Here is a 12,369-nt window from a genome sequence, read left to right as displayed (position 1 = left end):
AAAATTTGCTTCACCTATTGCAAACTTTTGGTTTGCTTTTAATCAAATTAGCATTAGTAGTGGCATATGATGCAAGAAAGCAAGGGTTATACAGCATCAGCCAAAAAAAACCTACTTCCCATTTTGCCTATCCATTCCCTCCAAACAGTTTGTCTAGTTCTTCCTTGAATTTATTTAAACTGTTAAATATTAATCAAAATATTGGACAAATGGAATTTACAATGTATTTTATTTTGAATAATTATTGTAAAAATCATCTACATAAGATGGGAGTGGCTTCCAGTCCATAACAACCAATTCTAGTGTCCTTAACAATATACTCTGCAGTTCTGTATTACAGGAAGAGTCAATTATCTTTTTTCTCAACTTAAGAATTGTGTCTTGCAAACAACCTGGCTCACAGATTTCCAGTTCTCTTCCATGGAGTGATAACTATAAATAGAATTATAATTAAAGTAAATAGTTATCCTATTTCATAAAATATGGATTATTATGCAGTAAAAATAAACTTTAATTTTAGGGAACAAAAGTTCTTACATTACTGGACAACTTACCATTCCCCCCATCTAAAAGATTTTTTCTCTTTGAGGTGCCAAAATGAATGTCCTCAATTTTTTTTTTTAAATCATGAAGTTTTCAAGAAAGATTTTTTAAAAATTAATTACATTATAAAATTATTTAAATAGATCACTAAAACAAAATTACAAATTAACTGAAAGTAGTGAGTTTAGTTGTGAAATTTACTGGACACCAAGTTTCCATTACACTTAATGAGTAAATGAAATAAGTTCTATGCTCAACCTTGAAGTTGTTACCAAATTTTGAAAAAAGCATGCGCCATTCATTTTGAAAATAGTGGTTACTTCGGTGTCCTAGGTCAGACTAATGGACACCAATGTAACCACTAGCTTCACAAGACATAACAGATGTTAATTAGCAAGACTTGATAACGAACTCCAGAGTTCAGTTAGAAATGTCATCATTGTCAGAGTGGTTGAGTATGGAGCCTACTTCATTCACTCAGTACCCAACAAATATCAAAATTTAAACTCAAACCTTACCTGGAGTTGTCAATTACTTTAATTTAGGTATCTAGAATATCCCATGTCCACTTTCAACAATCTTTAAACCTAGTTTTAAGAAATTCAGATGAATTCCGAAAAATGATTTTTGATTTAAAAATGTTTGTCATTGATTTTAGCTTGTTATATAGAGGTTCCTTCATTAATATCCAGCAATAATTAACTATCATGGCTCCAAGTTTATCATTATCAAGCTTTAACAGGAAGTAGTTAAGTGGATTTTTAACCTTATATTAAAAGTGATCTGCAATCTAGAAAAGGCTGAAGTTATGCATACTTAGGTAACCCTTGCCTGCAATAAACAAAGTTCTTCAGGTGGATAGACAATGTTTTAATGACAATCTAAAATTTCATTTTGAATTTGTTTAAAAAAAAAAAAAATTCTCTTCTACAAAACTCCATGAAATTGTTGTTTCAGTTACTATAAACCATAACTTCCTTTGTCTATCATGCCGACAAAATTTTTCATCAAACCTAATTTGATGCAGAAGGGGGCAGAGAGAGAAAATGAAAGCTTTTCAGTAACAGCTAATGGAAGATATTCAACATTTTCTCCAGAAAGGTACATCTTGGATAGCATGTTCTTGGCATTATATTGGGAACTCTTTGTCCACTGTTCTATTTGCACAGAATTTTAACAGAGTAAAAGACAATCACTTTAAGATCATCACATATTGACCAACTGTATCTTGTATTTCCTGTTATGTATGTATCTTTTTCAATGCTTGTCATTGAAAAAAAAAACTGAAATAAATTCTGATCCCCACAATGAAAAATATATGCCTCACCCTTTGCAGTTACAGCATACTTGTTTGTTGTTTGGTTTTTAGGAGCATTAACAACTAGGGCCATATTGCTCCGGGAATATGCGGTGGTCATTCCCTGACCTTTCCGCATCCTCCGTATTTGGTGGTGACAGGCTCGAACCCCAGTCTAATCAAGAAGCGTGTGCTGCGCACTGTTGCTCCTTCCCACCTGGCTACGGAGGCACCCAGCATACTTGTAACCTGGATCAAAATAACTGTGCTTGATTCTTCAAAAATTTCAATTGTGAAGCCAGATTACTCATTCTGTTTAGGCTATCAAGTGATTCTGTTTGTCACTTAGATGGTACACTTTACACTGTTATCTGACAATTTCACTGATTCATCTTCATGAGATGGTGTAGTTGCACTCAAATGTTTTTAGGAATTGGCATATTTCCACAGTGACCTATTGACAGCCCTTTTTTTGTTGAGACAGACTGGTATTGAGTTTTCTTACTTTAGAGAAGAAAACACTGATTCATCTTAGTTTAAAAGGGGAGAGGGTCCAAAATGGTATTCCAAACAGGTTCACTTACCACAGTGACATATTTTGGCACACATACTAACAATCATTTCTTCTCTCAATTGTGAAAAGCATATCTTTTCCTTTCTCTCTAAATATCATGCATAACAACTATAATGGAATATCCAAAGTTGATTTGTCTCCATTTATACTTTTGGAGTTACATACCTTGGATAACATTCATCACACGTAACACATTTCAAATTATTCCTTCCTTATTCTCTGTATATATGATATCTACTGAAACTGGAAATTTGAAAATTAAAAGGCACTTAACTATAATAATAATAATAAATTTTCTGTTTACGACAACAGTCAGGAGTTCACAAGATAGAGAGAATACAAGAAACTGTACTGTATTTAGCAGCCCCGGTCACTCAAGGCAAGTGTATTTATACACTAGCATGCCTGACCACTCAGCTACAGTGACATTGTATAAAGATGACAATTCTTAACATGCCATTTGCAAGTATCTGATATAAACTTGAAGCAGTAGTATGCTTGATAGTGCAAGAATTTAGCATTCTGCATGACCTAAATGCAAACATATGCTGTAAACTTGGAACATTTTAAAATTAAATAAATACTTCCTGCCAATACAAATAGAAAATTTCTTAAAAGCCTTGCATAATAAAAAGGAGTCACCTTTGTAATTAGCATAAAAAAAATTGCTATTTTTAGTAGTTTTATAATGCATCAACAGCATAAGCCATATTATACCAGTGTATTCAGTCTGTAAAAGTGTGGGTCCACACTTTTACAGACTGAATTTGGTTAACTACAGCCCTCACTGAAGAGGCTCTTAATGATTCAAACCTAAATATTGCCATGGAAACAATTCTCAACTGTATTACCTAGCCAGCTCTATAGATGTTAAAAGTAACAAAATCAAACTGTAAAGCTTCCTTATAGAGGAGACACTTTTAGTTTCACTTCTGCACTCTTCATTTATTCCAAACAGGTTCACTTACCACAGTGACATATTTTGGCACACATACTAACAATCATTTCTCTCATCTTTATATGCTATCAAGAGGCATTTTCAGCTGATGACAATCACTGCAAAGTGAAACTAGTTTTCACTCAACACTCTGTAGTAAATTGTAATTGTGTTGTACTCATTATCTACTTATCAGTTTTTAAATTTTGTTATAGAGCTGAGATTTGACTGTTGAATGTATTTTCTTACTATTAAAATGAGTAAAGGTATCACTAGATGAATAGTAAATAAGTACTTGATATTGTTAGCTTCACACCACCTGCTTTTCCCATCAAAATCTAGAAACCATAACTCAATTTCAATGAAACAATTCTTATCTCTTACTTATTCCCTATATGTAAATTGGTTGATACATCTACATCATGAAATTATGATTATATGAGAAGAAAGTCAATTTCATTTACACATACCTTTGTATCAAAACAGAACAGAGTAGTACAATTCCAAGTAATAAAGGTTGTGGGGGTTATATTTCAATGCAGACATTGAAATCTGAAAATTGTAGGCACCTCTGCATTCATTTTCAGGTATGTTAGCATATATACACATTAAAGCACCTATTGTCTTTGCCATGTCTGTCCATCCAGACAGACATGGCAAACCAGTGGATGATTTTCTTAAATTTTATGTGGCTCTTCTGAAGGATTTGTTGACCTATCCCAAGTTTAATTAAAATGACACCAACAGAAATTGAGCAATATTCTTTGTCCATCTGTTACAGGAAAGGGTGCAAATGCTGTGGCAAGAGTGTAGGCAGCTCTTGTTATAGTGGACAAGCAGATCAGGATCACAAGGGTAAATGGTCTTTGTTCTGACCATGTAGCATGTGCATGCTTGGAAGGTAGTTTTGGACAAACATTCTTAATCTCAATCTACATGCAATACTCACAGCATGCTCAACAAATTGAGCATTATCTAAACTTCCTTGAGACAGCTTTAAATAGGTTATCAGGCAAAAAGATAGTTATTATGACTAATGCAAATCCTTCTTCCACCATGTGGAAGAGCCCCATAAAGAATAATAAAGGTGAACTACTGGAAGAATTCATAATAACTAATGGATTGATTGTCTGGAACTCCTCTAGGCATCTGCCCACTCACTCATCCCTTCTAGTCAGTCTTACATAGATGTCACTTTGTCAAATGCAACAGTCAGGAGATGCATAGAAAACAGGACTGTTCACTCTTGGTCAGTAAATGACCACAATGTAATAACCTTTGATATAATATCCAATGAAAACACAGCAGCTTTGAGAGTCACTCATGACTTCCCCAGATACAAAACTTGACTAATCAATTGGAATCCTTTTGAAAAACTACTTAAGGAAAAATTCACGGATGAAAAACTGACAAATTTTACGGAATTTACTATGGACCAACATCTAAAAGAATTTATGGCAATCATCACCAAAATATGCAACGAGACGATTAAGAAGAAACAGAGAAGACAAAATTCTGTTCCATGGTAGTCCCAGAACCTTTCTACTCTAAGGAATCATACAAACAGCACAAGATGAGATGTTCAGAGAGCTAGGAGACCTGAAGATGAGATAAACCAATTGAATGAAATATACAAAAATGCGAGGACATATTTCAACAATATTTACAAAGGAAAACACCCCGGTCCATAGTTAAACTATGGACTGGGAACCCTGTGGCTTAATCTACAAGCTGACTCTTGACAAAATTCATCCGAGGGAAATCTCCTCTGCACTTAGATCTGATAACTCCGAAAGTCTCACATGGGCCGAGACTATGGAAACAATTTTGGTTGAATTGATTATGATAGGGACGAGGTAAGTCTTGCTGTTGCAACTTTGCAAGATGGCAAATGCCCTGGACTGATTTTCTTAAATTTTATGTGGCTCTTTTGAAGGATTTGCTGACCTATCCCAAATTTAATTAAAATGAGACCAACAGAAATTGAGCAATAATTATTCTTTGTCCATCTGTTACAGGAAAGGGTGCAAATGCTGTGGCAAGAGTGTAGGCAGCTCTTGTTATAGCAGACAAGCAGATCATGATCACAAGGGTAAATGGTCTCTGTTCTGACCATGCAGCATGTGCATGCTTGGAAGGTAGAAGTTATATTAGAAGTTACCATTGTTAAAAGAATGTGGAGCACCTGTCCCCAACTGATGAAGAACCTCTTTAATGCCTGCCTACAATATGGATCCTTCCCCTCTCCTTGGAAAAAGGAGAATTTTAAATTACTCATTAAGAATCCCAACAAAACAGCAAATCCACCGCCCAATTTCTTTACTTCCGATCTTTGGAAAAATACTAGAGAAGCTGATTGTAATGAGATTCCAAAAGTACTATAAAGAAAGAAATCTAAACTACAGATATCAGGTTGGCTTCACTGCTGGGATGTCTACAGTGGATGCCATTAACCTAGTTATTAATAATGTTTCAGCCTTGAATGAAAAGTATGTCCTCTGCCTCCTTGTGGTTTTCAAAGGGGCCTTTGACACTGTTTGGTGGTGAAGTGTCCTGGAGAGGTTCCAAGAGGATGGGGTCTCCATGCTTATTTATAGTCTCATCACTGATTATTTCCAGAATCAATCACTTGTGGTCTCCAGTGGATCCTGCTCTGTTGCAAGACCTGTGACTCGCGGTTGCCCTCGGGGATCAGTTCTCTGACCAGTATGCTGAAACGTGGTCCTTGATGAGTGGCTGGCTACTGAACATAATTGCACTACTAAGATTGCTTACGCAGACAATTTAATTATCCTTGTTTCTGGAAACTCCAGACTACAACTTGAAATCCGTGCTAATGAAGTCCTATCAGACCTAGACACAAATTACCTATTTCTGTTCCCAAAAGAAAAATTCTTCTCAAAGGAAAATTAGACCCAAATAGACCTCCAAGTAGTAAGATTAAAGAACAATCAATAAAATTAGTTAATTGTACAAATACCTAGGAATTATGTTAGATAACAAACTTAAATTCATTATGCATGCTAAATATGTACTAAGCAAAATCAAGACTTTGACAGGCAAAATAATCAAAAGGTTCTTGGTTCTGAAACCCTCCCCTCTCGAGCTGTACTACAAATGTACAGCTATTCCTATTGTCTGCTATGCCGCTGGCACTCGGTGCCACAGTATATGCAGTCATGGTGGGAAAAAAAAATCTTTACTCAAGCCCAGCACTTCTTCCTGATTGTAACTTCAAGAGCTTGTCGCACGATTTCAACGTCAGCACTACAGGTAATCAACGGCAAACTGCCAATTAAATACAAAGTACTGTACAATTACTTTCAGTATTGTAGAAGGAAGGTTATTGCAGCACAGTTCAACCAGTTTTCTGTTAACCTGGATATGCCAGTGAAAGAAGACAACACTAGATTAAGAAACCAGTTCTTCCATGAATGGCAAAATGAATGGACTAATGCCAACACTGGAAGAATTACTACCCTTTTTCAATTCCTACTATTAGTTCACACTCTCCCTATATATATCTTGTTCAAATTTTCAATCGTTAATAAAACACTTTTTATTCATCCACTCAAGTTCAAATAAATTTTTTTAAACTTGTAGTGGATGACACTTGATGTTAATACAGTTTTTTCAAATATTAATTCATTAATTAAATTTAATTAATGAATTTTATATGGGAGAAAAATTTCTCTTATATAAGATATTTAGCAGGATATAAATTTAGGAATAAATACCGTCAGTGGTGAAGCGTGTAGATCGCTGGAAAAAAATTTTTCAGATTATTTCATTCTGGGTTCTAGTCTGAGTCAAGGAGGGAACAAAATGGAAAATGAAACATGTGAATAAAAATAAGTCCAACACCATATATAGAAAGGAAAATTGCAAGGACATTCGCTTTCTATTTTGCCACTTAATATTGTGATTCTGTCATATGTATATACATTTATATTAATTGTAATTATTTAATAAAAAGTAACTAAAATAAAATTTGTTGACCTAAGTAGGAATTGACTTTAAAAAAATTTTTTTATATTACTTGTTCTACCTCAATTTGACAACATTGGCCCTGGTTTAACCCAAGTCTTTGCCTAACTTTCCTTCTATCCAGGCATGGCAGCCTAAACTCAAAGTTATTTACTCTGGGTTTGGCTGCATCTCCTCTATGTATATGTGGCTCAGAGAGACAGTCCAACATGTAATCTTTGAATGTCAATATTACGTAGATATTCGATTTGAACTTCAGACATTGACGGAAGTTTATAAATGTAAATAACTTCAAGTTTTTACAATGTAAAGAAAATTATCAGGCACTGGCTAACAAGGCTTTCCACAGAAGGAAAGGACTTGCCAACTGAGAATAATTATGTTATTAGTGTACTACCACTGTATATAATTGCCTTGGTATTAATCTTGTCACAGGACCTCTGATGAGGAAATTTATTTGTATTTATTGCCAGACAGCAATATTAGCATTTAATATATATAAGTTGATGTGCCAGGTTCACTGTTGGGTGGGCAGTGTCCTGAAACTTTGGCCTCTAATAAGATGCATAAATTGTAAATCTTGAATTCTATAAATTGTAAGATATTAGCATATGATGCAAGAAAGCAAGCTTATTCAGCATCAGCCAAAAAAAAACACACCACTCCCATTTCACCCCTCCGTTCGCTCAAAATACCTGTCCAGTTGAGCCTTAAATTTGTTTAGGCTATCAACTTCAACAACAAGTGATGGAAGTCTGTTCCACCAACCAACCACCCGCTGGCCAAAGGCAAATTTCCACACATCTATCCGACATCCGTCCTTCCTCAATTTGAATTTATGCCCTCTGAGCTGATTATTCTGAGCAAGATGAAGAATCCCATTGGCATTGAGCATGCTCAAACCATTCAAAGCCTTATACACCTCTATTAGATCACCTCGCCGGTGCCTAGTCTCCAGACTCTGTAATTTGCAAAATTTAAGCCTTTCTTCGTAAGAGCAACCCTTTGTTCCATTCACTAATCTTGTTGCCCTTCTCTGTACCTGTTCCAGCAGCTCTACATCCTTGAAATGAGGCCTCCAGACCTGTACACAGTACTCAAGATGTGGCCTAACCATTGCCTTATACAAGGGAATAATCACCTCCTTATCCCTGCTAGAAAAATTCCTGTATATCATTGACAAGACACCATGAGCTACTCTTGCAGCTCGTCTGCACTGATCAGAGAACTTCATATCTGCCTGCACAATTACCCCCAGGTCCTTTTCATTCTCCACCACTGTCAGTGTAGTACCGCAGAGTTGATATGTTGCTCTGGGGTTACTGTTTCCCATATGTAGTACTTTACATTTGTCAATGTTAAACTTCATTTGCCACCTCTCAGCCCATCTGTTCAACCTTTCCAGATCCTGTTGCAGCAGCATAGCGTCAGTGGTGTCCTTAACAACCCTGCCAACCTTTGTATCATCTGCAAACTTGGACATTAAACTTGATATCCCGTCATCAATATCATTCATAAACACCAAAAACAACAACGGACCCAACACTGAACCCTGAGGAACTCCACTAATAACATTAGTCCACATTGAGCAGTATCCATTGATTACCACTCTGTCTTCTGCCACTCAACCATCCCCTTATCCATAGCAGCAATTTGCCTCCAATGCCACACTGCTCCAATTTGTGCAGCAGTCTTCCATGTGCAACAGTGCAATATGTCTGACATTGTAACCAAACTGGCAGGTTTTAACTATCTGTAAAAGTTGAAGGTTAATGTAGAAATTGGTGCCTTCAACATATTGTAATAACTGAGTTCCAAGTGTTAGATGTTTGGAGCATTAGCAACTAAGGCCATATTGCTCCAGGATATGTGGTGGTCATTCCCTGACCTTTCTGCATCCTCCGTATTTGGTGGTGACAGGCTCGAACACCAGTCTAATCAAGAAGCGTGTGCTATGCACTGCTGCTCCTTCCCACCTGGCTACGGAGGCGCCCCCAAGTGTTATAGATATATAGTCAAATGTGCAGCTATACTACATTAGTCTCAGGCAAGGAGATTTATTGGTTGCAATCATTCCTGTGAAGTTGGTGGATCAAGATGTTTTGCAAAACCACAAGTTGTAAATAAAGTACAGCTACTCTTTGGCAGCGGATAGAGGAAACCCTGGAGCCCGCAGAAAATAATAAAATACTTTGAATACTTGTCCACATGTAATAACTTAACTCTCCCCCCATCGGATGAATTTTATATTAGGCTCTTTTAGAAAGATTTTTTTCAGCCTTCCCAACTTTAAATGAAATTATTTAGCAATTATTTCTTTTTCCATATAGAGGTTATTCATCTATTCTATATTGTAGCCAAATCACTTGATATTGGATTTATGTTTGTTGCCGTATGCTCACTGGAGCAATGAATGGACAGTACAGCTAATGTGCAGAAACGAGTGTTATAAATGAATTATTACTATTTGTTAATGCACATCAAATGTAATGTACTACACGCACATACTTGACTAACAGAAATATACATTACAGACTGGAGATGCACAAATGTATCCCCAATCACAAATGGTGATCGAAGGGCGACAAGTAATTACAGACCTGTTAGTTTTAATTTCTGTTCCGGGGAAAATAATGGAGTCATTGGTTAAAGAAGCACTGCAGCATCATCAAGATGAGACTACAGTAAAGTTGGGCAAATGTGGTTACAAAGGAATTGGATGTCACGAAAGTTTTTAATACTGTTGGGCATGAAAGACTACTGTACAAATTGGAGCAGTATAGTATTAAGGACAAGTTGCTACAATGGATAAAAAGATGTATGAGTGTAGACAGAGTGGTAATCAATGGACACTGCTCTTTGTGGAGTCCCCAAGGGTTTGGTGTTGGGCCCACTGTTGTTTTATATATTTAAAAGATATTGATGAAGGTATATCACAGGCTTAAATGTCCACGTATGTGGACGATACAAAGTTGTTAAATGACAGTAATGGCAGTGTGCTACTGCAACTGGATCTAGAAAAGTTGGGCAAATGGGCTGAGAAGTGGCAACTGAAGTTTAACATTGACAAATGCAAAGTACTGCATATGAGTAGAAGTAACCCCCAGAGAAACATACCAATTGTGTGGTGCTAGACTTATGCTGGTAGAAAAAAAAAAAAAAAGCCCTGGGAGTAATTGTGCAGTCAGATAAGTTTTCTGAGCAGTGCAGACAGGCTGCCAGAGTAGGTCATGGAGTTTAGTCAATAATATACAGAAATTTTGCTGATTATCAGCAAAATTCCTGTATAATCAGCAAAATTCAGGCCACACCTTGAGTACTGTGTACAGGTCCAGAGGTCTCATTTTAGGAAGGATGTAGAGTTGCTTGAGCAAGATTGGCGAGGGGAACGAATGGGTCCTCTTACCTAGAAAGTCTTAAGTTCCACAAATTGCAGCATCTCAAGACTAGGCACCTGTGAAGTGATCTGATTGAGGTGTATAAGGCCATTAATGGGTTCCATAGGCTCAATTCTGATTGGATTCTTCCTCTTGCTCAGATTAAGAACATGAGAGGACATAAATTCAAGTTGAGGAAAGACAGCTGTAGAATAGATGTGGGAAATTTGCCTTTAGCCAGTGGGTAGTTGATTGCTAGAACAAAATTCCATCTGTCAAAGTTGATAGCTTAAATAAATTAAAGGAGTAACTGGACAAGCTTTCATAGGGAATGAATGTGTGGAATTTTTTTGCCTGATGCTACATAAACTGGTTTCTTGCATCACAAGCCTCTACTATTACATTTCTAGATACTTATTTTATGCAGTTGTCTTGGGTTTATGCATTATAAAGCATAATTATTCCTAAGTCAACCTAAATTTTTAATGTTTTAATATAAATAGTATTACCAAAAAGGTGAATCCATTACTTATTTAATTGCAAGTTTTTCCTTGTGCTATATTTTCTTAATGGCAATATATGCATTCATGGCTCTATAGTGGGATCTTTAAAGTAATTCCATAATTTCCTGGTCTGCCCTTCTACACTATCTTCCCAACTGATAAGAGGTCACATAGAATCTTAAACTATCATAATCTCCTTATCTCAACAACTGAGATATCACTTGTCTTCATACACATTATCATTTCATAATCACTTGTGCACTATCTGAATCTCAAATTACATTAAAGTTCAGAATATTCTTGCAATTCTCTAGTACTTTCCTACATGCAGATATAGATACAAGTCATCTACTTGATTAACATATGGTTAGTGCAAAGCAGCAGTTTGTACATAGTCAAAATAATACACAGTTTGCAGAAAAAGCCATTGTTTTGTATCTCAAATTGTAAATCCCTTCACAATACGTTAATTATTCCTTTCAAATAAGCTGCATCTCCCCAGAAGTGAAGTACACTGCTTTTTATTCTCAGTTGAGTGACACTACCTTGGTGACAAAGACTTGTCTCCTCATTGATGGGTTGGTAGTATCCTGTAAGCTAAGGAAATATTTAACTAAAATGTGGTTAGTACACTAGTTTGCTGTAGTTTTTATGCAAACTTCATTTGCTTTATTTTAGGGCAACATACAAATTGGTGTTTTGCACTAATCATAGTTACTTAAATATTTCCATATACTGAAGCTTACGGAATAATCATCTTGCTGATTTAATAATTTTGTCCTCCATGGAGTTTCCCTTGCAACTATCTAATCAATCAAGAACAGACTGAAATTTTCTGTAACAAGGTGTTTGTTTGCTCTTCCATTTGCATATAGAGGCATTCATCATTTTATTATCCCTTGACTTCCTATTACCTGAACACACACACACACACACTTAGTGCCGGCATACATTAATTTTGGATATGGGAATGCATTTATTACAGACAGGCTATTTTTGACAAATAGCATGGATTCCTCCCCCTCTACATCTATCCTTCCTAAATACATTCCATCAAAACTTATCTCTCTCTATTGCTGGGTGACCATCAGATTTCTAATAGCCCTATTATGGCAGCATAGTTTAGTTGTTCTAACCAAGAATTGGTTAGA

General features: G+C 36.0%; 1 protein-coding gene across 1 annotated transcript in view; it reads right to left on the bottom strand.

Annotated features, from left to right (window-relative positions):
- Positions 1–210: 210 nt before the first annotated feature.
- Positions 211–12,369, bottom strand: part of LOC150074906 (CBP80/20-dependent translation initiation factor-like) — a 68,853-nt gene continuing 56,694 nt past the window's right edge. The window contains exon 5 of the mRNA XM_090389351.1: positions 211–432. Coding sequence (XP_090245477.1) covers positions 229–432 — 204 coding nt within the window. The 3' untranslated portion in view covers positions 211–228. The remainder of the gene's footprint in view (positions 433–12,369) is intronic.

This window comes from Mastigoproctus giganteus, unplaced genomic scaffold (assembly GCF_048544385.1).
Source record: "Mastigoproctus giganteus isolate SK-2022 unplaced genomic scaffold, ASM4854438v1 scaffold_15, whole genome shotgun sequence".
Classification (NCBI taxonomy): Eukaryota; Metazoa; Arthropoda; class Arachnida; order Uropygi; family Thelyphonidae; genus Mastigoproctus; species Mastigoproctus giganteus.
Note: the sequence above shows the minus strand (reverse complement) of the source record. Positions and strands in the feature narration are given on the sequence as shown.